Source organism: Leptodactylus fuscus, chromosome 1 (assembly GCF_031893055.1).
Source record: "Leptodactylus fuscus isolate aLepFus1 chromosome 1, aLepFus1.hap2, whole genome shotgun sequence".
NCBI classification, from domain to species: Eukaryota; Metazoa; Chordata; class Amphibia; order Anura; family Leptodactylidae; genus Leptodactylus; species Leptodactylus fuscus.
The window spans coordinates 94,041,670-94,069,313 of NC_134265.1; the positions used below are offsets into that span (position 1 = coordinate 94,041,670).

General features: G+C 39.0%; 1 protein-coding gene across 1 annotated transcript in view; it reads left to right on the top strand.

Moving 5' to 3' along the window:
* The window catches only part of KNTC1 (kinetochore associated 1), a 96,507-nt gene that overhangs the window by 27,051 nt on the left and 41,812 nt on the right, over positions 1-27,644 (top strand). Inside the window, exons 4-36 of the mRNA XM_075273135.1 lie at positions 377-492; positions 2,940-3,018; positions 3,566-3,643; positions 4,274-4,308; positions 4,401-4,511; positions 6,051-6,144; positions 6,438-6,490; positions 6,596-6,711; positions 6,834-6,888; positions 7,891-7,989; positions 8,340-8,383; positions 8,460-8,525; positions 9,937-10,012; positions 10,160-10,285; positions 10,396-10,485; positions 12,926-12,991; positions 13,076-13,137; positions 13,217-13,328; positions 13,408-13,551; positions 14,009-14,065; positions 14,806-14,907; positions 15,197-15,316; positions 15,399-15,542; positions 15,624-15,722; positions 15,833-15,936; positions 16,411-16,513; positions 16,619-16,753; positions 18,181-18,300; positions 20,252-20,324; positions 20,693-20,760; positions 24,023-24,312; positions 25,492-25,664; positions 26,279-26,376. Coding sequence (XP_075129236.1) covers positions 377-492; positions 2,940-3,018; positions 3,566-3,643; positions 4,274-4,308; positions 4,401-4,511; positions 6,051-6,144; positions 6,438-6,490; positions 6,596-6,711; positions 6,834-6,888; positions 7,891-7,989; positions 8,340-8,383; positions 8,460-8,525; positions 9,937-10,012; positions 10,160-10,285; positions 10,396-10,485; positions 12,926-12,991; positions 13,076-13,137; positions 13,217-13,328; positions 13,408-13,551; positions 14,009-14,065; positions 14,806-14,907; positions 15,197-15,316; positions 15,399-15,542; positions 15,624-15,722; positions 15,833-15,936; positions 16,411-16,513; positions 16,619-16,753; positions 18,181-18,300; positions 20,252-20,324; positions 20,693-20,760; positions 24,023-24,312; positions 25,492-25,664; positions 26,279-26,376 — 3,308 coding nt within the window. The remainder of the gene's footprint in view (positions 1-376; positions 493-2,939; positions 3,019-3,565; positions 3,644-4,273; positions 4,309-4,400; positions 4,512-6,050; positions 6,145-6,437; positions 6,491-6,595; positions 6,712-6,833; positions 6,889-7,890; positions 7,990-8,339; positions 8,384-8,459; positions 8,526-9,936; positions 10,013-10,159; positions 10,286-10,395; positions 10,486-12,925; positions 12,992-13,075; positions 13,138-13,216; positions 13,329-13,407; positions 13,552-14,008; positions 14,066-14,805; positions 14,908-15,196; positions 15,317-15,398; positions 15,543-15,623; positions 15,723-15,832; positions 15,937-16,410; positions 16,514-16,618; positions 16,754-18,180; positions 18,301-20,251; positions 20,325-20,692; positions 20,761-24,022; positions 24,313-25,491; positions 25,665-26,278; positions 26,377-27,644) is intronic.

Genomic DNA, 27,644 nt, shown 5'->3' on the forward strand with positions numbered 1-27,644 from the left:
ACCAGATCCTCCTCTTTATTATGTCTGCCTGCACAATAGCTGTTGGCAGACGTGAAGGTCCGGACAGCAAGACAGGTAAAAATGATGGGTGGTGGGAATTATTATAGGTGATGATCCGTTTCTAGAAATGGGGAAATGGAACGTCACCGGAAAATGTGACGTTCCTTGGGCTGTCACATCACCGCCTCAGCAATCTGGGTAAATAAACATAGGGAATGTAGATTGTGAGCCCTATATGGGAGAGTGACTGACAATGTCTGTAAAGCGCTGTGGAATCTAATGGCGCTATACAAAATAATTTATGTGAACTGTAATACTTCTAGTGCTGAAGAATATGTTGATCATATGCAAATAAAGATTATTGTTAATGTTACAGACACTGAAGTGGATGTTGTTGATCTTTGCTTTGATGGACGATTTTTGTTAGTTGGAGAAAGAAATGGCAGTGTTCATCTTGTCCATGTATTGTCTAGACAGATCCTGATGACCAAAGTAAGTGTTTTGGTTTTTTTGTAATTCATTTTGCACCAATTATAAAGGCTTGCATACTGCGATTTTTTTTTTTTTTTTTTTATTTATTTTTTTTTTTTTAGATAAATAATTTGTTGAGCTACCATAAAAAAAAAAATTCATAACTCAGGAATAATTAAGAATTATTTTGAACAGGAATTTTATTTGGATTCCCATTTTGTGTCTTTCATTTTGATATATGTTATGCATAGTTTCATAAGAATGAAGCGGCTGTGGTGAAGATTTTCTTCTTGAGCAGGCGATATTCCAATTATTTATTTTTCTTTTTTGGTCAGTAGGAGCCCCAATTAAATGGCAGAAAAACCTGTAAAGTAACATAAGTCTCTGGCAGAGCTGAAATGGATTTGCTAGAACTCTGCAGATGTCATATACAGAAAGGCAACCGGGAATCATGTAAATGCCAAGTCTAATAGAGACAATGGCTCTGATACAGAGTCATTGCTCCATACTAATAAATAATACATAGGAGACATTGGCTCCTTAATTTGAAAAATTTAGAAGCTAAAACAAGTGTTTAGTAATCAAACTGTATAATGCTTGCTAGTGGTCCTCTACACAGTATAATGTTCTCTCCCCAATGCCCCTTCACAGTGGAACCTCTACACTATAATAGTATACCTAGTGCCCTCTCAATGGTATAAGGCTCTCCAGTTCCCCCCATACACTATAATGCTCTCCCCAGTGGCCTGTATATAATGCTCTTTCAAGCGTGCCTTTCCTCCTCCTCACTGTATATATGATGCTGTACCAAGTGACCCAGTCACATATAACAAAAAAACAGTAATATGTACCCAGTCCTGTTTCATGGAGCTCTCTGCATATCCCCTCCTCTTGTCCTGCACCAGAAATTATTAGCAGTTGCCTGAATAATGGACCAAGAAGCTGAAGTCTTCTGACTTCACCATTCTACTCACAGATAAGTGTGCCGTTGCTGCGGGCTTTATATGTTGAAGAGGCAGCGTGGTGGTGGTGATACTCACATTTTAAAATATTTAGTAAGATTTTAGCAGACTCCATTTGTAAAGGATTTTCTCAGATAAGTTTTATGGTTTAGTTTTTCTTTTTCATACTATTGTTAGGGTTGTTTGGTGAGCTCTTTTGTAAATACTTTATTTGCCTATTTTACATTATTTTAGTAGAGAACAAGCTCAAGATTTCTCCCTGATAATGAGTTGCTGTGCCGTACCCAATTGTGAATGCACAGCTGTAGCAATTGCCAAAGGGATGGGGCGTCACATTGGTTGGTGCACTTTGCACATTTTGGTGCACTTTAAAGCCTATTCCAACAATCATTTCTTATCACGCGACATACTAATGTCAAGCGAACGATGCATTCACTCCCTGGCCGCATTGTTCATTTTAAATTCTGAACGGTCATGAGATCTGCAGACTGATCTGCCGATTCATGTGGGTTTTTGACACAGTTTTAGAAAAATCTGCTAGAATTTTTTGAGTGAAATTTCCAGGTCCATGCAATGTGTTGGAGTAATAAAAAGATGTGTATAGCTAAAAAATGTGTAGAGAAAAGTCCTGCAACCGTTTTTCGTGCAGAAACACAAAGTACTCTGTTATAGTCTGTGTTCTGCAGGTTTCCTAGAGTAACAGCTTTTTAAGTGTTTTGGGTTTCTGTTTTTCAGGTCTCCAAGCGGACCCAAAAAATGGAGACCTGAATACAGGTGTGAACCTAGCATTAAAAAAACCACAACAAAAACTGCGTCAAAAATTGTTTACTAATTCCTGTTAGCCTTACACACATGGGTTGAAAAAGCCTCCCATTGATTTCAATGTGTTACGCGCGCTAAACGGAACCCATTGAAGTCAATGGGATTCTGTTTTGCAGCGCTGATTCTGACACAAGCTTACATGTCAGAATCAACGCCGTGTTACATCGTGTGAATGCCCCCTTACTTCTATGAAGCTATGCACTAATAGACTAAAGTACCACGTTGTGGAAACAGCATTTTATGTTGCAGATGTTGCTGCAGATTTTTAAGCCAAAGTCAGGAGTGGATTTAACAGATGGGAAACTTCTAAGAATTTCCTTTTATATTTCCAATTCCTTTTTAAGTCACTCCTGACTTTGGCTCAAAAAATGCAGCAAAATCTGCAAAAAAAAAAAAAGCTGGGTTTACACAATGTGGAGTCTTAGCCTAAATCAGCAGGTGAGTCTGCCAATCACATGACTGTTCACTTTATTCAGCCTTTAATGTGATGAGTGAGTGTGTGAGTGAGTGCATTGTTCTCTTGACATCAGTATGCCTTGAACTACAGGGCTAAATAATAATAAATTGTTGGAGTAGGGCTTTAAGCTATACCCCTTTCTTTTTAAGTCACACTTCTGGATTCCGAGACCTTTAAATTGGTAAATATTCTCAACTGAGTTTAGTTTTTCTTGTCTTTTCCTATAGATGTTGGTACAGAATGTTGGGAAAAGCAATGAGCAAACATTTAAAAGACTTCTGCTAGAAAAGGATTCTTCAGATGAAGGTGTGCATACAATGTATTTATTTTTTTAAATAAATGTTCATTAAATTTAAATAAATGATCATACATTTACACTTTGGTATGTACAGTATATACTATTTAATGTTGGTTATTTGAGCTTGGATTTGATTCAGCTACCTTGAACTGGAGGGGACATGTGAGCCAGAAATGGATCCTTTTTTAGTGCAATATGTACTTCTATATAAGCTCACCCTGACACAACACAGACTGTGGGCTCATGTATCCAGCTATTTTCACTGTATTTAATGGGTATTTACAGAACTTTATAAAGTGCCTCAAATTATTTCTTTATAATTTTATAGGGCTATCCAGTCAACAGCTGATTTCATTGATGGGTTCATGCTCAGTATAACCTGTTATTTTAGCGGTCCTTGTTTCATTCAATCAGCCTTTGTTTGTTTTTTTGCATTATATATAATTAAAGTGTATAGATTTTATTGTTTACCTGCCTATTAAGTACTATGTAATAAAAAAAAATTCCCCAAATACCTGCCATTTATCTTATTGTTCCACGTGTTGTTTTCTTCAGGGGTTTATCATATGTTTCTTTTGACAAATGGAGGACTGTACTGTATCATGTACTTTCATATTGCAAGAATTAATGATGGTATGTACAAATTACAATAATGCATTTAATTTGAGACTGTGTGCCATATTTATTTTTAGGTATGATGTGGCTGGAGCACACTAAGGGCTAGTTGACATGGGGAGTGGTGGGGTGGATTTTGGCACTGAGAGTGATGCGGGGAGCCGCGTCACTCTCGGGTCAAAACCCGCCTGCCATGACTGTCGCAGTTGCGGCTTTTCCCTCTGGAGTCGTCTCAAATGAATGGGCCGACTCCGGAGATTGTTGTTGCCAGGCGGACAACACGGCTCATCGAGCCGCCGAATCCGCCTGAAGAAAGGGCAGCTCGCTTCTTTTTTCCGCTAGCGGAAAAAAGATCGCTAGCGGTCTCCATAGACCACCATTGTGAGGGGGCAGATTATGACGTGTATTTCGCGCCATAATCTGTGCCCGTGTGAACAGGCCCTTAGAATCAGGCTTTATAATCAGGTTTTTTTCACATAGCAGAAAGAATTTTGATTTAAATCAATTAAACTTGAAACTTCAGTGCTTTTATAGCAATTATGCATCAGAAAAATGTAGAGTGAAAACTTTGTGAGTTGATCCAGAGTGGTTTGTCTATGGATAGCTATACTATGATTGTTTACTGTTTGTTTTTGTTTTTTTCGACAGCTGTCGAGAGTATGGACATCAGTGCCGCTAAAGAGGTGAATTCCTGTCATTTCTCGCTAGATATTACAGCTTCTTTAATCTTTTATATATTATTGAGGAAAAAAAAAAATCTATCTTTATTTAACAGCTTGAAGAGAAAATCAAGACCTGCTTTATTTCAACAGAAGAATATCATACAGAGGGTTGCTTAAGCTTATTAATTGGTGATCTGACAAGTGACATCCATCTTATTATAGGGGTAAGATTAAGCAAAACTAAAACAAATGTATTTTCTTGGAAATCGGCACTGACAGATTTAAAGAGATGGTCCGGGCTAAAAAAAAAAAAGTTGTAGTTAGTCCAGGGAGGTGAAAAAAAGCAAAACAAAAAAATAATCTGTCTCCATTGTCCTCCCAGCGCAGTCCGGTCCTTCTGCTCGATTGGCCCAAGTGGTTATATGCATCAGAAGAAAACGTCAAAGCTGCAGGACCGGATTGTTCTAGGAGATAGCGGAGGGAAAACTGTTAAAAAAAAAATAATTGCAGAGTACACTTCACATACTGGCTCGAAATAATGTTACACATCATGTGTACACACTGCACTCTGCCCACAGGTTGAATCAGCAGCACAGTTATATAGGTCAGACTCTCCTGAATGCAATGTTACACATCCCTGCAAAAATTTGTGCCTCTGTTGCAGAAATATTAATTTATTTCAGAATATGCAATCGATCAGTCTGAAGCCCTATACTGCTCTAATATGCCTTCCCCTACCTCCGTTGAGTGACAGGGCCAGGTGAGGTTTCAGCTCAGCCCCCTGGGTTGTGTGGAGTATAGTGGTTTGGAGCAACAGTCTGAACTCCAGACTGCTTATTTGTATGTATAGAAATAAATTAATATCTCTGAAATGGAGCAAATTTTTATGCAGAGAAAATCATGACAATTGAGCTTTTCAGCACCCAAATGGATTTTCCACAATGATGGCCTTTGGGGGTTCAACACCCCCAGGAAGCCAGAAGGTGCTGTAGTGGATGGAGATCGCACACAGGCTGCTTATGTTCAATTTTAGGAAAGCGGATGAGCCTTTAAATTAAAAACCTGCAGCCAACTTTAAAAATATGTTTGGGCAAAGAAAACAAATATTGGTCAATATTGACAAACCATAAGGGTTTGGATCTGCGGTAGTCCTCTAAAGTCTAACTTATGGGAAGGTTACTTAATTTTTAATAACAATATAATTGTACACTACCTAACTCTAATATCATGACAATACAACTATCTTGTCTGTGAAACCTCCACCTGGAAAAGCAGGTGTAGCTGAGTATACTACGATATCTGTATAGGATAGTGTAGGAATGCTTGGGCATTTTTAAGTTACTTCCTGTAATGTAGAAGCATTTCTATTTAACTTTTTTTTTTTTTTTTTTGCTATGAATGAAAAAATGCTAATTCTACGAGCAAAAAATATCTGCTATTAAATCTGTTAGAGGGCTTTCACACTTGTGCTCGTTCTCCTGTTTGCGCATTCCGCTGGTTTTCCACCTTCAGCATCGGCGAGATGGAAACCCAGCGGACTTGATGGTTTTGTGAAGGTGACAGTCTGTATCTGCCTGCGGCCTGTCTGCTGACCGCTGGGTTTCCACCTCCTGTCCAGTTTCACCGGTGCTGAAGACGGAAACCCGGTGGAAAGCAAAAGCCGGAGAACGAGCGCAAGTGTGAAAGCCCCCTTACAATGTCTCATGATTAGTATCTGCTTTACAAAACCATTTTAATATATTTTCTTTATTTGGCTGTACTAGGGAAGAGGTGACTATGCTCTCTCAAAATGGAGGATGGACCCTGTAAGAAAACATATTGCAGTTCAAAATTTAGCAGATTCCAATATGATTCAAGGTAAAGATTTCTAGTTAGTCATGTGAGCCTATCCAGCTATTCGCTCTGCACCAGGTGAAAGTAGTATTCTGAGCTCTTGTTCTGTAGAAACTCCTCTAATCGATGTACACTTGTTATAATTTATTCATACAGTATATAGCCAACACTAGCTTCAGGTTAGTCCTTTATTTTTCTCAGATCCAAAGGGATAGTATTACTTGGCATATTTTTCTTTCTATATGAAGTGATGACTGTTTTAAAAAATATTGTGTTACTTTCCTACATTATAAATACATTTTTTCATTTTTGTCAAGGTGCAAAAAAGCTTCAAGTTCTTGGCAACTTGCTGTTTATTTTGGATGAAGAGGTAAGTATTAGGTTAATGTTGTGTTCATAACACATTTCGGTGTATTCTTTTCATTTTGTAGTTTAATATTTCTAAAATACCTTCATGAATTTGAATCTTTTACAGGGCATTTTGAGTATATGGGATGTTTATACTTTGGTTTTGGTGTGGGACTGGCCGTCTTGTCATCTGTCAGATTTCTTGTTAACAACGGAGGGAGATTCTTCATCTTCTGTTACCCGGTATTTCTTTAACCGTATATAGTTAAATATTAAGTACATTATACTATATTATTGTCATACTAAGTTGTTAATATTCTAGGGCAAATTTAATTTTGGTTAACATTTGTCTTGTCTTGTTGTAGGCAAAGAGATATTAACCTTAAACTTATAGCGTTGACATTTCCTAATGAAAAACAGGTAAATATTCCAGGTTAAGACCTTTTTTCATCCAAAAATAAATGGCTCATAAGCAATACTTGAATAATAAAATATACCGTATTTTACGGACTATAAGGCGCACTGGACTATAAGCCGCATTGCCCATGAGCGCCTTATAGTCCGTCTCGGTTCATATATAAGGCGCACCGGACTATAAGCCGCAGTCCGGTGCACATTATATGTTATTGAAAGCGGCGGCAGGCAGACTTTGCCAGCGGCCGCTTAACCCCCCGCGTGCCAGCCGCTTCAGGCCTCCTCTTCCTCCGATGTTCCGTCCTCCTCCTCCGCCGCTCGCTAACTGATCATGGCCTGGGCGCATGCGCAGTAGTAGAAGCATTATGATATTGCGCATGCGCCCAGGCCATTAGTTCGCGAGCCCGCCCTGCACCGCTCGCCCTGCACCGCTCGGTAAGTTTCACGTTCTGTTTCAGGCCGGCGTGACAGCAGGGCTGCCGGACACTTCCCATTCATTTCTATGGGAGCCGGCATGCGAGCGCTCCCCATAGAAATGAATGGACTGCTTTTTTCCATTCATTTCTATGGGGAGCGCTCGCATGCCGGCTCCCATAGAAATGAATGGGAAGTGTCTGTCCATTCATTTCTATGGGGAGCGCTCGCATGCCGGCTCCCATAGAAATGAATGGGAAGTGTCTGTCCATTCATTTCTATGGGGAGCGCTCGCATGCCGGCTCCCATAGAAATGAATGGGAAGTGTCTGGCAGCCCTGCTGTAACGCCGGCGTGTACGGCTGTGATACACGCCGGCGTTCCGTAATGTGAATGCACCCTTACGGTGCCTTTTATGTATGTATGGAAGCGGCACGCAGACTTTGCCGCCGCTTCCATCCATATATAAGGCGCACCGGACTATAAGCCGCACTTACGATTTCTGAGGAAATCGTAGGTTTTTATGTGCGCCTTATAGTCCGGAAAATACGGTATGTATGTGAGGTGTGTTTTTCTTGTCTTTTTGTTTCTTTAGATGAGGAGCCTTGAAGTATATTCTTTACCCACCATGAATCACTTGTATTCAATTGAAGTGTCAGATGTATGCACCCTTGTTCAAATTGGTATCCCTATGGTAAGTTTGTCTCTTTAGTTTTTACATTGCCAAGACATGCTCTCTCTAGTGAATGCCAGTGTAGCTGTAAGTAACATTATTTAGTTAGTTACTATGTAAGCAGGGAATTATGATTCTAATATATATTTGCGGGTATTGTTATAGTACTGACACATTATCTTTCATTTTTGTTAAATAATTGTTTTTTTGTTGTTTTTTTTTGTTTAAAACCCATCAGACCATTTGTTCTTGTATAGTAATATACCAATAAGGTTTTACTGATAAATTAGATTAATTTTTACAAAACACAGTTGGACTTTAGCTCAATTCTGTGCAGGTCGACTTACATATTTCATGCTTCTTTGTATTAGGACACAATATATATTCTGGAAGGAATATATGACAGTCACGGAAGGTAAACTCCCACAGATTAATTGCTAAGCTCTTTACTTCAAGTTCATGTCATTTATGATCTATATCACTCTCTCCAGGTCTTCTGACTCTCCAGTTACTGTCCTTGCAATGCGATGCTTAACAGAGGCTTTGCCTGAGAACAGGTATATATACATGGTGCTTTTTTTTTTTTTTTGTTCACATAAAACGTATATTGTATATTTCTAAAAGCGTGGTAGTGGCACTTTAAAAAACAGTCATATGGAAAATGTCTTTAAAACCCCCTCCACACAAGCAGTAAATGCAGCTCATTGCTAACCTGTTGCTGCTCTAGTAGCATCATAGTCAATGAGACTAAAGAGAACCTTTCACCAACTGTTTTCATCCTTCAATAGGTATTGCTCCACTGATTCTGCTGCAGTTACACTTTTTTCTCTAATTCTCACTGTACCAGAGCAGTCATTGCTGTTACTTTCAATGCAATCTTCTCTGGTCTGCAACCTGACAACAGAGAATATCCTTGTGCTTAAACTAACGGACACGATTGCTCAGTAACAGTCAAGACTACAGGAGTAACTCCATTTGTTACAGATTCAGTGGAGTGGTACCTATTGAAAGTGTTGGATTAGTGCAGATAGCGAAAGATCCTCTTTAATCAAATCTTACTCACCTCTGAGTCTAAAAATCCACAGGGCAATAATTGTTGCAGATTTCACCCCTTGCAGTGCAGGGGTGGGGGGACTGGAGAGACTCGTGCGGATGAGCTGTAAATAAAGCCACACAATTTTGGTTGATGTGACATTTTACAGAGGAATAGACTGCATAATTTTATTGCCTAAGCTTAGCATACAGAGCATTGGTTTCTCCACTTGTACAGTCTTTGTGAATAGGACATGCAGAAGATAGATGCTTGACGAGGTGAATTCTGTCAATCAGCATCTCTCTACCTATACATGGTGCATCAAGAATACTGCTTAAAGGGGCTCTATCAGCAAAATTATGCTGTATGAGCCCCACATATGCGTGAATAGCCTTTAAAAAGGCTATTCAGGCACCGCTAATGTTATTTTAACCCCCCCCCACCGTTTTTAAATAAAACTATAAAAACATAGATGTAAATCATACCTTTGCGTGATTCACGATCTGACGTCATCTTCCGGCACGCTTTCTTCTTCTTTCAGTGACGCCCTCCGGTCCTGGCTCTCCCCCGGCTTCATCGTCGTCGTCTTCATCTATGTTTTTATAGTTTTATTTTAAGACGGGTGTGTGTGTGTGTGTGTGTTTAAAATAAGATTATCGGTGCCTGAATAGCCTTTTTAAAGGCTATTCATGCATATGTGGGAATCATCCAGCAAAATTTTGTTGATAGAGCCCCTTTAATGATCTGAATCTTAGATTCCTGTATTTAATGTGCTATTTTCTCACAACAGTGGTAGATTATATCTATTGTAACCAGACACTTTCCTCTCAGCGGCTCCCTTCTTGTATCCTGTGGACCATCCTCTAATGCTGGGACAGGGGTGGTCTTCATGTGGGAACTTTTTTTAAAGATAATGTATTTTTTCCCCCCTCAAGGTTAAGTCGTTTATTGCATAAGCATAAATTTGAAGAAGCAGAAAAATTTGCCATTCAGTTTGGACTTGATGTCGAGGTACAGTTTTTAATTTATTTATTAACAGGATAGTCCAAGAACTGGGATGATAAAAATAAATGCATGAAAAAAATAAATTGTGATTTTTGAAATGGTGAACAGTGAGAAATGTAAGTAGGTTTGTTTAAAATTCTTCTTTTTGAGCAGCTTGTATATAAAGTGAAGCTGAATATTGTACTGGAAAAATTGGCATCCGCATCTGTTGGCAGCTATGGACAACTCCTCTGGCAGGAACTTGTGGACGAGGCTAAAGGCAATCTTCATAAAATTAAGGTATCTAAGTTATAAGATATTCTTAAATTATTGCGATTAGTTTGTTTTAGTTATCAGATTTTGAATTTCTTTCTTTTTGTAATTTCCTCCCTCTTCCTCCTCTTGTTTAGGATGACAACTTTGTGGTCCAGTACTGTGTTAATGCCCCATGGCCCACCTATGAAACAACATTTGAAATGCTGAGTTATGCAAAGACCAGAGTAAGTCAATGTACTTGTAATGCTTTTATGATTAAAATAGGAAAGTTTTATACTGTTTGAATTTTTTTTATTGTAATTTAAATTAAAATTCAACGATAAATGGAGATTACAGTAGTTTTCCATAATACACACTGGGATACATATTTCAATGCTATAGATCTTTGCACTCCCATTTGTAGTTTTAGACATATTTATGAATCTATCATACAGACCTTCATAAATATGGAGTGTTTCTAGAAGCTCCAAAATTCTGACTCACCATAAGACAAATATTTGGCACAAAACGTCGATAAAAATCTTAAATTGCAGGCTGTAAGGAACAAATATTTGGCGTACGTATCAAAAACCCTACAATTTTTGGCACAACTTATGCAGACAAATAATCTCTCTTATTGAGGAGACAAATGTGGCGTATGACATCAATTTATGGCGCACAAAAGTAAATTCATGGCGCAAATGTACACAGAATAGTTTTTGCCGTCTATTAAGAGCTATGCCTCATTATGAATCAAAGTTAAATAGGAAACTACCGTATTTTACGGACTATAAGGCGCACTGGACTATAAGCCGCATTGCCCATGAGCGCCTTATAGTCAGTCTCAGTTCATATATAAGGCGTACCGGACTATGAAGTGCAGTCCGGTGCGCATTATATGTTATTGAAAGCGGTGGCAGGCAGACTTTGCCAGCGGCCACTTAACCCCCCCGCGTGCCAGCCGCTTCTATTGGAAGCGCTCGGCAAGCGAGGAGGGGCTCTATCAGCAAAATCATGCTGATAGAGCCCAACCGTAAAAGTTATATTAAACTACCCCCCCCCCCCCCCCCCCCCCCCCCGTTTTAAAATAAAACCCTGAAACAGAATGTGAAACTTACCGAGCGGTGCAGGGTGGGCGGGCATTCAGGCCTCCTCTTCCTCCGATGTTCCGTCCTCCTCCTCCGGCGCTCGCTAACTGATAATGTCCTACGCAGTAGCCGTAGTAGAAGCATTATGATATTGCACATGCGCCCAGGCCATTATCAGTTCGCGAGCGCCGGAGGAAGTGGTCAGGACATCGGAGGAAGAGGAGGCCTGAATGCCCGCCCGCCCGCCCTGCACCGCTCGGTAAGTTTCACGTTCTGTTTCAGGGTTCTGTCCGGCGTGACAGCAGGGCTGCCGGACACTTCCCATTCATTTCTATGGGAGCCGGCATGCGAGCGCTCCCCATAGAAATGAATGGACTGCTTTTTTCCATTCATTTCTATGGGGAGCGCTCGCATGCCGGCTCCCATAGAAATGAATAGGAAGTGTCCGGCAGCCCTGCTGTAACGCTGGCGTGTACGGCTGTGATACACGCCGGCGTTCCGTAGTGTGAATGCACCCTTACGGTGCCTTTTATGTATGTACGGAAGCGGCACGCAGACTTTGCCGCCGCTTCCATCCATATATAAGGCGCACCGGACTATAAGCCGCACTTACGATTTCTGAGGAAATCGTAGGTTTTTATGTGCGCCTTATAGTCCGGAAAATACGGTAAAAGAACAAAGCGAGAACATAAAACCCCAGCTTCTCCAATTGGCCATGTGATGGCAGACTGACGTGACAATTCACACACGGAGTGTCTGGATGTAACTGTGTCATATACTTGAAAAGAAAACAGGACTTCCAGCTGTTGTGTGAATCTGCAGGGTAGTCTGCCAATCACATGACCAGCTGCTAATTTGCCAGGTGAGTAAACTCTCCATTCATTACACAGCTTTATGCCCTGTACTGTAAAAAAAAAAAAAAAAAACATACCAAACTGCTAAGTTAAAAGAACAGTAATCAGCGCTTGCTACTTTTCTACCCTCAGCACACCACTTATATCTAGGAAACATGATTTTACATTGTGCTGGGATTTCTCTTATCCCACAAGTGTATTTACTGGACAGGTGTCATATGATTTTGATTAATTTTTGGGGTCTCCGTCATGTTTTTCTCACTTGTAACTTGCCTTGTTACTCTGGTATTACTTTACTGAATGGTAATGTATGACTGTTCCAAATGCTGTTAAAAGGGTTATCCAGGATAAATTTAGGTTTTAAACCTAAGGCCCCCCCTCCCCCGTCCAACTTTCTAAATAACATTTATTAACAATTTTTCTTAGTTTTACTGTAATATATGTAGGTCATGCGAGCTGCCTATATTACATTTTTTGCCTTTCCGCATACGGAATCCATATTATACAGTACATGTGGGCACTATGGAGCATATTATACTGTGCAGGGGCCATTATCGAGCATTAATACTGTGCAGGGACCACTGCGGAGCATATTATACTGTGCTGTTAGATACTATTTCTATAGATCTGATATTTTTGCTTAACATAATTCATTTTTAGGAATGTTTTAATGTGTCTTTTATAACAACTAGCCCCACTTTCTTCCAATCTATAAATTTTCTCTCTAAATTAATGTCTTTCAGATCCAGAGAAAGGAGGACAAGATTTTAGCAGTGTCATCAGATGAAATTTCAGTTTCTATTACAGATGTAAGATACAAATTGTGTTATATGTGTCTATCTATTATGCCTTGTTATATTTGCAACTGTTTGGTAATCTTTATTTTTGTTTAGGTATTAAGAGCCCAAGCAAGATTAACTACTTTCTTTGGTGCTTTTGGCCCTGATAAATTTAGGTTGGTGGAATTTTTAGTTACATAAAATGTATTTAAGAATACTTAATTTACAATATTTTACTTTCACTGTTTTATTTAGCGGCATTGCATGGATAGAGTTCTTGAACAACAACGATGTGCTAAAAGATATTCTTTTTCAACTGGAAGAGATGAATTTGTCTTGTGCACAATATCTTTGGCTTAGACATCAGGTATGAAGATGGGGACACCCTTTTATCTTGGACGTTACGCTTGCTTTTGTTCATTAATCCTATGCAATCCTTTCTATAGGCAGAGTTTGAAAGCAAGTTTAATGAGAAGACACTAGAGAAAATCCTGAGCAAAATTCCTGCAAATATCTCTTCACAAGAACTATGTTTGTGGTTTAAAAATATATTGATTCCATTTATTAGAAGGATTGTGCCAAAAGGACAGGTAATTTATTTTTATGTGGTAGTCAGCAATAGTTGGCAATTCATTTAAACTAAGGGTTCATTCACATTACTGCAGTTTTGATCCATGTCCTATCTATTATTATAGATCCATAATAAAGGATAACTTACCAAACTGTTAATTTCTATGGCTGAGTGCAGACAACTATTTTTAATGAATTTATTTTTCTCAGATTGGTGGGGAAGGGGATGGGAACATAGGACCAAGCAGCAAAATAGGGAATAGGTCTTCTTCCTGTCTGTGTTTTTTGCGTTGGGGAGGGAATAAGTCACAGATAGTATTGGAAATATTGCAATTCAACATGTCTAAGCTATCTTTATCCAGCATATATCTGTATGTGAGTGTGACATCCACAGTTTTGTTTCTATTGTATTCTGAGTATTTTAACTTCAGTACAGTTATTATCAGATTTTGATCAATTTATTTTCTGCTCTCATAGAAAATTGTGGCAAAGTGGTTGGAACACAGAGCAAGAGCATTAGAACTGACTGATAAGGTAAATGACTAATTTTTAATGAAAGGAACTGTACTGTGCAATATTTTCTGCTGTAGGATATTAAAGGATATATCAACAATGGACTTTACATTTATTAATGCTCATTAGCCAGAATTAACCTTTGAAGGCTCCTAAATTCTCTTGAATATCCTATATTTTTAGGACACATTCTTTAGATCCGAGTCTAGTATTCTCTCTCAGCTTTGCCACTTAAAGGGTTAATGTTGCAAAATATATTCATCTTTTATCAATGGGATAGAGGATAAATTGCTGTTCGGTGGGGGTCTGACCGCAGAGACTCACACCAATCTTGAGAATGGGGGTGCTTTACCCTGCTGGAAATGCAGCTAAGGAAATAAATGGGCTGAACCTTCCTGGTGGATGGAAATACGCCCTAGCTCCCATTTTGTAGATAGCTGGAAAAAAGACACTACAGCAATCTAAGGCATCAGGGAAACAGAGAGTTGAATGTCAGAAATCACACATTCATAACTTATCCTAAGGATAGCCCATTAATGTTACATTTTGGGAAGCCTTTTTTCATAGTAATTGCAAAAGTTAAACAATGTCACTCATCATAATAACGTTGGTGCACATGTTAATATGCTATAACGAGGACATAATAGTTTCACATGTCTTTTTGGATAGTTGTGCTAGGAATGGATATTGATAATATGTCAATATATTAATGTGTAGTTTGTTTAGTTGAAATTTTTTTCCTATTTTTGTTTCTACATTAGGCTAACTGGCCCGAAAACGGTTATAAAATGGCAGAAGTTTATTTTATTTCTAAGAACCCTGCAGATCTTGGGATTGCCTCATCTTGGCTTTGGATACCATTGGTGAGTGTTCTTGTTTTCACTGGCTAACACGGTACAAGAACGAACATTTTCCTATTAAATGACAAAGTAGCAAGTGTTCTAAATAACAGTATACACCATATTATACAAGGCGTTTTTCTCCTCTAAACTCAGCTTTTCTCATTCTGGAGAAAGAGACAATTATTAATTTAATTTATGCTAGAATCTTAAATACTCTTTGTAGGTGACTTTACACATTTTCTAAGTTGTTGATCCTGTCACTTTTATATAATGATCTGCACATTTATTGGTTTTTGTATTGCTTTATTAGAAAGAAGATGGTGATTGTGAAGAAGTTCAGCAGTTAATGAAGCTTGTCACAAGTCTGCAGGAGCTGGTGGATCTGTACAAAAAATACAACTGCAGAATCGCACTTTCTGACTATGAAAAGGTATTTGTGACCTGTTTTTCCTGTATCTTTTTATTATTTTTTTTAACACATCTCATTGAAAGGTCCCCTCTTCACATTTCAGGAAACTACAACTACAATAGTGTTCCGTATGTTGGATAAAGTTTTGGCCCCTGAACTTATTCCGACCACATTAGACAAGTTTATTAGACCTTATATGCGCCAGCATAACCTTCAGGAAGAAGAACTTTTGCTTCAGTACATTAAGGTAAAGCATAGAAAATCCAAAAGTCTAGTATTGTAGATATATTTGTATTTTTTATTTTTTTTCTCTCTCTATATTCCTAAGGATTTACTGGAGCGTTGCAGCTCTCGTTCTGCATCATTGTTTGAAACTGCATGGGAGGCTAAAGCAATGGCCGTTATTGGGTGCATGTCCGACACAGATGTAAGCAAACTCATTTGGAGAATTTTAGCCTTACGAAAGCCTATACTGCAAAAATTTCTCAGAAATTTGTTTATGAATAATTTAACTTTTGTTTTGCTCTTTTAACGCAGTTAATATTTGATGCCGTACTTCAAATTATGTATGGCGCTGTGGTGCCTTGGAGTGATGCAGTTGAGCAACTTGTAAAGCAACATCTGGAGATGGATCATCCCAAGTAAGAAAAACAAAATACCGTAAAAATGTATGCATTCTATAAATGAAGGAAAAGCTCTATAACCTGTTATAATACCACTTCTTACGTCTATAATATTAGCTACACTTATGACCACTCTATCGTTCTGCTTAAATCTCCATACAACTCTTTTGGTTTCACACTACCGCCATAGGTCTTTGGAGGCGACTTATTCTGCCTATTGGGAACGTGTACACACGGGTGAGCCGTGCATGCATCTGCTTGGTTTAATTGGAAGAAATCTGCCGACTAAACAAACATTCAACAGCTTTATAAGTTGTATGACTATCTTTAGTCTCTGGGAACCATTGCAAAACACATACATCTTATTTGTCATGGATCTTGTAAAAATGAAACCCTAAAGACATCTAGTGGAGGATATCCTGGCAGAAAGTTAGTAGATTACAACATCTTTAATTATTAATGTATCTTTTATTTTCTGTATATTCTTTGTAGAGTGAAATTATTACAAGAAAGCTACAGGCTCATGGAAATGAATAAACTTCTCCGAGGCTATGGAATAAGAGGTTTTAATTTTTCAAATGATAAACAAATCATGGTGAGACAAAAGTCATAAGAAGATATAAATGCTGGTATATATTAAACTGGCTTATTTATGATCCTTTCTTTTTGTCTTTTTTTTTCTTCTTCTTTTCTTTTTCAGGGTTTGATTAAATACATCTTAAAGCAGGATTCCCCTTCTTCTCTGGAAGATGCTTTAAATATTGCTCAGGCTTATAGACTACCTACAGTTGAAGTGTACATTTTCAGAATTGTACAGCTGATTTACATGAAAAGAGTAAGTGTAACAGGTACCTTTACGATCCTTCTGGCAGCACATTACCATTATGCATTATTCAGTAAATTCTGAGCTTAAAATATCTACTAGATATATGCAGATCATCCATAACTTTAAAACCACTGAAAGATGAGAAGCATAATATTTATCTTGTCACAATTTTCACTTGTAAATAAAAGATAAAGATTGGGTTCTTGATGTTGATGTGTTGGAAAAGGTAAAAAGATCTGATCAAATTTGTCAAGGGACCAGGTTGTGATGGCTATACGACTTGGTCAGAGCATCTGCAAAGCAGCAGGTCTTCTACAGGGGTATTCCTGGTATGCATTGTTTAGTAACTAACAAAAGCAGTGGAATGAGGGTCATCAATAACAGATCCATCAGGGTACCAGCACCACAACCCCTTCAAACAGCTGGATATTGAGTTCCCACTAAATTCTTAGTGATTAATGAAATAGTAATCTGCAGTATAGTAAAGGTGAACATAATTCTGCCTCTGGTAACTGCTCATCTGTTCCAGGTGTACATTTTGCACAAGTCTAAGATAGACGTCGATGTCCTGGCTACATGGATCAAGATAGTTAGTTCGTTCTGTAGTTTTTAATAGTTTTGCATGCTATAATAATAATAAAAAAAAATGTAAATCTCCATCAGGTCCGAAACATAGAGGGAGCATGGTAAACATAGAGGGATGACATAGGTATCAAAGGAGGAAATGCAGCAATACATCTTTGATTGTAATAAAACTTTCTGCTTTATTCATCCAAGTTAAAAATAACAACTGTACCATATGTTGAGAGCAGAATTTACACGTTTTGAATCACAACAATAATGATACTTTGTCGTAACTGTAGAGTACAAATCCAGTCCCCACCTCTTCCTCAGGAAATAAAAGCACAACAGCATCTGTTAGCATACTTTGTCACTAGTAGCTGCATTCCCTATGAGACCATCAAGAATAGCCATAGACTTTTTATGATTGTTTATGTATAGCGACATCTGAGTGTTGTTTCTTCCAAATGATTATCACAGCGTCAATGTGCCTCCCAACACCTTTGAATGGCATGGACATACGAGTTGATGGAATAAGGAATGTATTTTGCTTCCTAACCAGTCATAGAAAATAGGTTGAATGCTATGCCTGTTGCATTGTTATTTTTTTTTCTCTATCTAATATATGCAGTAGTCTGATATGGGATAATGGCGTAATAAAGGTATTCCATTAGTGCTATTAAGTTTTGCCATTTTGAGTCCTATTCTGTTAGCACATGGATGTATTACACAAAACAGGTTTGTGGGTTATACAATTCTAATGTGCAGATATGCTGATGTATATGAGCAGAATTTTTTAAAAAATTTGTGATTTCCTGTTCTATTAAAAAATAAATAAATAAAATACTCCTTTTAAGGAAAATTTTTGTTTGCAGGGCGATGAATGTCTAGATCTTTTGAAGTCCATCTCTCCTTCTGAAACTGATGTAACTGTGGAGCGCCTGTCCGTGTGGGCAAGAATGGCACTTCAAGAGAATCCTGGCAATTCTGAAGAGGTAAAACTCATTATTTGCTTCTGAATTTTACTTCTGATGTAGTATACAACAGCAATAGTCTTCTTTTTCGCCAAAAAATGGGCAGTTGAAGTATACGGGGTTGTGACTCTTAATCCCTATCAACAAGTGTGCACCTGTTTTTGGTATTATCCGGATTCTTTTATTATACACTGCTCAAAAAAATAAAGGGAACACTCAAATAACATCGTAGATCTGAATGAATGAAATATTCTCATTGAATTCTTTGTTCTGTACAAAGTTGAATATGATGACAACAAAATCACACAAAAATCATCAATGCAAATCAAATTTATTAACCAATGGAGGCCTGGATTTGCAGTCAATCCCAAAATTAAAGTGGAAAAACACACTGCAGGCTGATCCAACTTTGATGTAATGCCCTTAAAACATGTCAAAATGAGGCTCAGTAGTGTGTGTGGCCTCCACGTGCCTGTATGACCTCCCTACAACGCCTGGGCATGCTCCTGATGAGGCTGCGAATAGTCTCCTGAGGGATCTCCTCCCAGACCTGGACTAAAGCATCTGCCAACTCCTGTACAGTCTGTGGTGCAATATGACGCGCTGAAGGCGCTACCAGGAGACAGGCCAGTACACCAGGAGATGTGGAGGGGGCTGTAGGAGGGCAACGACCCAGCAGCAGGACTGCTACCTCCGCATATGTGCAAGGAGAAACAGGAGGAGAACTGCCAGAGCTCTGCAAAATGACCTCCAGCAGGCCACAAATGTGCATGTGTCTTGAGGGCCCAATGTCCACAGATGGGGGTTGCACTCACAGCCCAACACCGTGGAGGATGCTTGGCATTTGCCACAGAACACCAGGATTGACAACTTCTCCACTGGCGCCCTGTGCAGATGAAAGCAGGTGCACACTGAGCGTCTGGAGATGCTGTGGAGAGCGATCTGCTGCCTGCAACATCCTTCAGCATGACAGGTTTGGCAGTGCGTCAGTAATGGTGTGAGGTGGCATTTCTTTGGAGGGCCGCTCAGCCCTCCATGTGCTTGCCAGAGGTAGCCTGACTGCCATTAGGTACCGAGATGAAATCCTCAGACCCCTTGTGAGACCGTATGCTGGTGCGGTTGGCCCTGGGTTCCTCCTAATGCAGAACAATGCCAGACCTCATGTGGCTGGAGTGTGTCAGCAGTCCCTGCAAGATGAAGGCACTGAAGCTATGGACTGGCCCGCCCGGTCCCCAGACCTGAATCCGATTGAGCACATCTGGGACATCATGTCTTGCTCCATCCACCAACGTTGCACCACAGACTGTCCAGGAGTTGGCAGATGCTTTAGTCCAGGTCTGGGAGGAGATCCCTCAGGAGACCATCCACAACCTCATCAGGAGCATGCCCACGTGTTGTAGAGAGGTCATTCAGGCACGTGGAGGCCACACACACTACTGAGTCTTATTTTGACATGTTTTAATGACATTACATTAAAATTGGATCAGCCTGTAGTTTGTTTTTTCACTTTAATTTTTTTTTTGGGGGGGGCTCCAAATCCAGGCCTCCATTGGTTAATAAATTGATTTCCATTGATGATTTTTGAGTGATTTTGTTGTCATCACATTCAACTTTGTACAGAACAAAGTCATCAATGAGAACGTTTCATACTTTCAGATCTAGGATGTGTTATTTGAGTGTTCCCTTTATTTTTTTGAGCAGTGTACGTCTTAATAACGGTTATGTTTTAAGTTAGGGGACCATATAAGTTTGTTATACCCTATCAACAGTATAAGCTATGAGTGTCAGATTGTTGGGGGGGGGGGCAACTGCTAGAACCCTCAGTGATCAGAACAGGGACCGGACTAAGAAATAAGTGTCAATTGTGGCACATGTACTTTACGTAAGGGATTACTGAGAGGAAGATAAAATGCAACACTTGTATATTTTAGAATGTTTTGTTATTGCTAACAAATATGTTTTTTTCATGCAGCTCAAGGAAGATCAGAAAATGATTGCCAAAACTCTTGTAGATATTCTGAAATTCCACGTGTGTGTTCTGAAAGGTGTGTTTTAACTATTCCCCACAAGAACATTTTATTGATAAACTGAGTATTGTCTAACTTACCAACAGTAGGAGGCAGTCAACCTGAAGACCTTGAATGTGACTTGCCTCACATGCTGTAGATAAGTATTAATACGCCTTACCCTGTGCTTGAAACCAATTTTGTTTCATATAGAAGTCTCTTTAATAGTTAATACACATTTTGCTACTTCGACACTATGATTTGAGAAAATCACACTTCAAGTTTTCCAATGTAATCCTGTTCGCATGTCCTGTGTAATGCTTTGGCAGCATGTAAAATGTATTCACTCTTCACCTGACTGCCTGAATTAATATCTATATTAAAGTAATATGGCTTTTCTATTCTAGAGAATCTTCTGAAAAGTGAAATATGTGAGGCAAACTTAAAAATTTTTGAAGCAATTCACAGTTTACAGGTAAGTTTGTTTAGATCTCAGTGGAGTTTTCAGGGCAAAGTGACTAAGCCAATTCAAGAGAAATGATAGAAACGATACTCATCTCTCTGCTGCTCCCGTAACAATACTGTGCCAGTCTGCCACTGGTCTCATTGGTTCTTCATTTATTTAGACGCACGCATTTGTCCCTAACACATCGGAATAGCCTTAATAAAGGCTATTCGTCTCTTACCTTTAGATGTCTTCTCTGCGCCGCCGTTCCGTAGAAATACCGGTTTTCACCGGTATGCGAATTCTCTCGTAGTACTGGGGGCGGACCCCAGCACTCAAACAGCACTGAGGGCGGCAGATGGAGGCGGCACTGGAGAGTTCTCTGAAACCCTCAGTGCTGTTTGAGCGTTGGGGCCCGCCCCCAGAGCTGCGAGAGAACTCATTTGCATACCGGCGAAAACTGGTATTTCTACAGAACAGCAGCGCAGAGAAGACATCTAAAGGTAGGAGATGAATAGCCTTTTCTAAGGCTATTCTGACGTGTTAGGGACAAAAAAAAATTCATTCTCAATGATAGGATCCCTTTAATACATTGAAGAAGAAACAAGTAGGTCTAGAATGTGATATAATTGGTATTTTGTCTGGTTCAAAAAGGTAAAAGCAAATTGTAAAAGTGCCCAAGTGTTAAAGGGTTTTTTCCAAGACACTGATTGTAAAGGATTGTTCCTATCTCTGTAAATTGCTTCCAAGACTGCCTGCAAGTCCTGACCGCCCAGGAGAGAATGACCAAGCAACACTGCTTTTCATGGTTTCTGTGGACTTGAATGGGACTTGTGCAGTTTGTCTAGCACCACATTTACAGGGGTTTTACGGGCAAAAAAATGTGGAGGTTTTTTGTGTTTTAATGTCTGTTAGAGCTATTTATGGGTTAAAAATGCGCCCATATACCTTTAGCCATGTCCTAGCATTGGGAGAAGCAGCAGCAGTCAGAAAAGAAGGAGGAGCCATCTTGTAGGAAAAAGCATGGAGGGTAAGTATAACGGGAGTAGTAGTGATGATCCATTTCCAAAAATGGGGAAATGGATCGTCACGTGATAATCAGAAAATGTCCCTGGGGCGGTCGTGTGACCACCCCAGAGTTATGGGTAACTATACATTTTTGATTAATTGTGTTATTTAGAAAGTAGAAGAAGGGAGATTTAGATTAGTGTAGGGATTTCCAGTTATCCTGGACAACCCTTTAAGGAAAGGATAAAGCTAATGTGCTGCACTGTTTCCATTCAATCCTTTTAAGTTGCACAAAATAAAAAAAATTAAAAAAATTAGAGCAGCGCTGCTTGCTTGTTTCGGTAAGTCCTGCCTTGGTAGTTGTGACTTGCTATCAATTAGTCTGTTAGCAGCGATTTGATGAGAGGGAATAACTCTGTTATGGCCTGTGCAAGGACATCAGTATTACATTAGTGGGGTATGACTGGCATTTTCACCAATCAGCGGAATGAAAAATATGTGGTCACTGTGTCCTTTAATCAGGCGATCTGGAGGTGTATGCCTAAGTTGAACCCCATGGATCTGAAAGTGATGGCATATCCTACGTTAAATTCTCTTATTAATAATAATAAATTTTATTTATATAGCGCCAACATATTCCGCAGCACTGTACAATTTGTAGGGTTCAAATGCAGACAGAAAGATACATTACAAAGAATCATTTCACAGAATGGAACTGAGGGCCCTACTCGCAATCGATGAGGTAAACGGGGTGACGCAAGAGGTAGCAGGGGTGGCATCAGAGGTAGAATTGCTTATACAGTGGTCAGACAATTTTGTAATAGAGGTTACTGTCATTACACAAACATAAAACTGTATGAGCCGTCACTAGTCGTGTTCTTTAACATGTGGATGGTGCTTGGACATATAAAGTTAGTCTACAATGGCATCATATAATGTGGGAGCTGGAACAGAGAAGGATTAATGTTAGGGATTTTAATGACGGTACGGAAGGGTTTACATTAGGAATTGTGATAGGCTTGAGATGTGTCTTTAGTTTGTGCTTGAAGCTGTACAAATTGGGAGTTAATCTCATTGTCCTGGATAGAGCATTCTAGAGAAGTGGTGCAACTCAGGAGAAGTCTTGGATACGAGCGTGGGAAGTTCTGATAATAGATGATGTAAGTGTTAGGTCATTGAGTGAACGGAGAGCACAGGTTGGTTGATAGACAGAGATGAGGGAGGAAATGTAGGGAGGTGCGGCATTATGGAGAGCCTTGTTTATATTGTATTCTGTAATGAATAGAGATGAGCGAGTACTGTTCGGATCAGCCGATCCGAACAGCACGCTCCATAGAAATGAATGGATGCACCTGGTACTTCCGCTTTTACGGCGGCCGGCCGCTTAACCCCCCGCGTGCCGGCTACGTCCATTCATTTCTATGCGAGCGTGCTGTTCGGATCGGTTGATCCGAACAGTACTCGCTCATCTCTAGTAATGAATAGGCAGCCAGTGTAGTAACTGGCACAGACCAGAGGCATCGCTGTAGCGTCTAGACTGATAGATGAGCCTGGCCGCTGCATTCAGAATAGATTGTAGAGGGGGAGTTTAGTAAGGGAAAGACCGATTAGTAAGGAGTTACAGTAGTCAAGGCGAGAATGAATCAGAGAGACAATAAGTGTCTTTAATGTATCTCTGGTCAGGAAAGGGCGTATTCTGTTTTTGAGGTGGAGGTGACTTGAGCGTGCGAGTGATTGAATAAGTTTCATTGCATGAATCTGCCTCCATGCTGTGCAAACTTTTAGTTTAGCACAAGGGTCAGCAACTCCTGACACCAGTGACACCTCAGGCATATTTACTAAATGCAAATTCTCTCTTATAGACCATGAAAACACATTCAGAAGGGAGGAGACATTAGAGGTGTTGAAAGTATTAATGTCCTGCTGGAGAACAGCAATTGCCTGTGCACAAGACAACAATGTTAACTACTAAGCCATCGTTTTAACAGGCATTATTCATGACTGACTTAGGAATATACCCATTGACCTCTGTTGTTCTGAAAACAGATGTGTGATGGCCCTTTAAAAAAAAAAAAAAAAAGCCCTCAATCACAGGTCTGTCTTTCACTATTATGTGTATCAGGCCTTAGTTCTGTGTTCAGCCACCAGAGAGAGATCTTCTTTGCAGGAAAGTCTGAGACAAGGATCGCGCTGAAATGTAAATTGGAACAGCTAATTGGTTGCCATTACTGCTTGTGCTTGTCAATAATTGTTAGTTATGGATGCATTTTTTTTTGTTTTGTAGGAAGATTTTGATATATTCCTTTCACTTGAAGAATATGAAAACCACTCTTTGATGTGTCAGCTCAGAGAAGAGCACATTATTGCTTATGAAACTACAAAGTCTAAGTCAAAAATGGAAAAGGCACCAGAACAAATTTCAGCTCTTGATAAGAAATCCAAAGTGCCTTCAACAGAGTCCAGACTTTATAGACTTGCTTTACTCTTGCAAGTTACAGAGCAGGAGCTAGGAGCAGAACTGGCCTTAAGGGCACTGGCTGTTGGAAAGGTTGAGAAGGCTCTCCAGATATGCAGGTATCATTTATGCATTGTAAATGTATTTCTTTATATTCCATAGTTGCTATATTGTTAAAATGCTAAAACTGAGCATGTGCTTCCAGGTTTTCCTTTTTAATATTCTATAATAGGCTAGAAAAATATAAATATTGATTGATTTCTATTTTAAGACATTAACCATAGGAATGAGTGGGTTAAGTTACAGGTTTTGTATGAAAATGCACTGCTAAACTGAGTGGATTTTATTATTACTCCTAATGGGATTGTCTTCTTTATGAATATAAATATAATAAAATCGGGAGGTGTATCCTCTTGTGATCTAAGGCAAAGAGTCTTTCTGCTCCGATTTTGAGCTTGTTGAACACACATGGCTTACTAATTCAATTGATTTTCATTGACTGTCAAGTCTTTGGGTGGTAAACTCTGAGCTAATTCCAGTTATTCACATCAATTAATAGGCGCTACTCCACTGATTCTGGCACAGTTGGAAATTTTTCTGTAGCACCCATTGTTCCTGAGCAATCAATCCTGTTAGTTTTGGTACCTGATATGCTATGTAGGCTCTGTACTGTCATGAGGGCGGTGTCAGGCAGGAGCAGAGAAGGGATGTGATTCTGAGCTCTGACACTGGCTGCCTGTGATTGGAGCTCTGAACCATGTCCCCTGCCTTACACCGCCCTTCTGACAATACAGAGCTTAAATAGCACATCAGATATCTCAAGTAACTGCACTTGTTGCTTGAGAATGGCGGAGGCGGAGTACTTGAATTGATAGAGGTGGTGGTCTCCTCCACCGTGGACAAAAGGATTATCTTCCCACAATATCTGCCATTGGGAAGAATTGGGAGCTCCTTCCTAGAAATTAGATTCTGGTAGGACAAGCCCATCATCTATGTGTTCTTTAAACAAACATCTAATGTCTATGGCCAGCCTTCAAAATTGTAAATTTCATGGACTGTAATCCTGGTTTATACATGAAATAGACCAAACCTACACAATGCAAACACAGCCATGTCAAAATAGCCTTTCAGAAATATTTACAAACTATAAATGTGTTAAACAATTTAGATCACTAGATTTTTTTTTTCTCGTTAGCAGAGCAATCTGTGTAATGTAAATGACTATAATTGCAAACATATTGCTAAAATATTGCACTTATTGGTCCTATATACATGTTAACAGTCTTTATTATTTTCAGTGATTTATATGAACATCACTGCAATGCTCAGACTGCACAGTTACTTTTTCTGGTTTCCCAAAAACTTTGCCAAATGTTGGAGGCAAATACTCCAATGGTACTACCACCAGGAATGAATCTCCCTGCTGTTACTTACGAGTTGGCCTGTAAAGCATCTACCATATGCAGTGCAGGTAAGATCTATAGTAAAGCCCTCTCAATCTTCCACTCTCTCTGACAGTAGCAACAAGAAGTTTAAATTAAGCATCAATTGTGTATTTACTATTTGTGGGGAGTATAAGTGCATGGGGTAAATTATTGAACTCTCCTTCCTATAAACTTTTTCACAATAATTGGCTTGATTTTTTGGGCAGTGTAAAGGTATACAATAGAATGGATAATTAAAACCAAATGATATATGAGAAAAAATACTATGCAGTTTTGTTTTGTTTTTAAAAATATTTTGATGGGGTTGTCTAGAATCTGAACATTTTTTAATGCTCATGACCAATTCCAAACCCAGAACTGATCAGCTGATGTGGCCGTGGGAAGCCATATACCAAGTATTTGGCCAAAAACGGCTCTGCTCCTATACAAGTGAATGTGTGCTGAGCTGCAGTTCCCATTGCCACCACTACAGTGTACAAAGCTTCTGGTCCATACACTTTAGTGGTGGCTCCTGTGAATAGGTCATCCATATAAACAATGTTGACATCCTTCTTAACATCTTTTATATATCGTACATTCTTATTTAGTAATGGCTTTGTCAAAAAAATTTAAAATGAGGATTCTATAATATTCTTTACAGATCTACTGCTTGATGCATTGGAATTATGTAAATATACACATATAGCCATGGAACTTTATAGACAATGCGAAATTGAAGACTACGGTTTTATAACTAAAGTAAGTTTTGTGTCTGTTTTAATTTTGACCGATTTTTCTTTGAAGATCTTTGCATGTAGTACTGATAAAGCGGTTGTCCTTGATTTTTATTATTTTTTAAAATTTATGGCTCATGGTCCTACGTATATGCCATTAATATCTGATCGGCAAGGAGCTAACAGCTGACCCCCTCACGGATCAGCTGTACAGGTATGCGTCCAGTCTGTGTAGTGTATAGGGCAAGGTTCCAGAAGCAGTTGGCTCTGTATAGTGGCCAGGCCCCAGTCCTTCACTTCAGCTTCCATTGAAGGCATCGATCAGATGTTTATGGCTTATCTTAAGCATAGGCCATAAATAAAAAATCATGGGCAGCTCCTTTTAAAGAAAAAAAAAAAGTTAATTGCAAACAAGCCACCTTTTATAATATGCGCTCTTGCATCTACAGCTTTGTTTTAAATCCCTTTGTTGTCTTGTGGGTTGTTTTTTTTTTTTTTTTTTCTTTTTATAAAGTCATAGCTGTAAATGTTGGCACCCCTGAAATTTTTCCAGAACATGAAGTATTTCGTCCAGAAAATTATTGCAATTACACATTTTGTTATACGCATGTTTATTTCCTTTGTGTGTATTGGAACAAATTTTTTTTTTATAATTTCACACAAAACTCCAAAAATGGGCTGGACAAAATTACTGGCAGTCTCAATTTAGTATTCGGTTGCAATCTGTGTAATTGCCATAATCTTCTAGGTGAAATACTTCATTTTCTATATATTTTATTATTGGGAATGAATACAAGTTAACTTTTAGAACCAATTATATTTTTAAATCCATCTTATCAATTCACTGATGCTGCCCTGGTCCCCCACCATTCTCCTTAACTTGGGCTCTAACAATGAAGTATTGTCTGACCACAGCAGTGATCTGTGGTGTAGACTTTTCACAGTTGCAGTCCAGTATGAACACACTATTGCTGTAACTCAGTAAACAAAACTGGTGGGCACCAAAGAAGCATTGGCACAGAAGAGGCAGGGGATCACAATGATGAGTATTCCTCCTTTCGTTATTTTATACCATTATAAAACTTTATGTATAAGATTTCATGGGACTGGAATACCAATTTAAAATTCAGCCAAAAGTTAGCTTCTAATAAAACTTAGCTTATAATTATGAAATGACATGTCCATAAAATCACCAGGTTGCAGAATACAAAAATATTTGAAATAAACTCATGAAGACATATCACAGGACGTACAGCTCATGAGATACCATATTAACAAACTAGCCTATGCGTT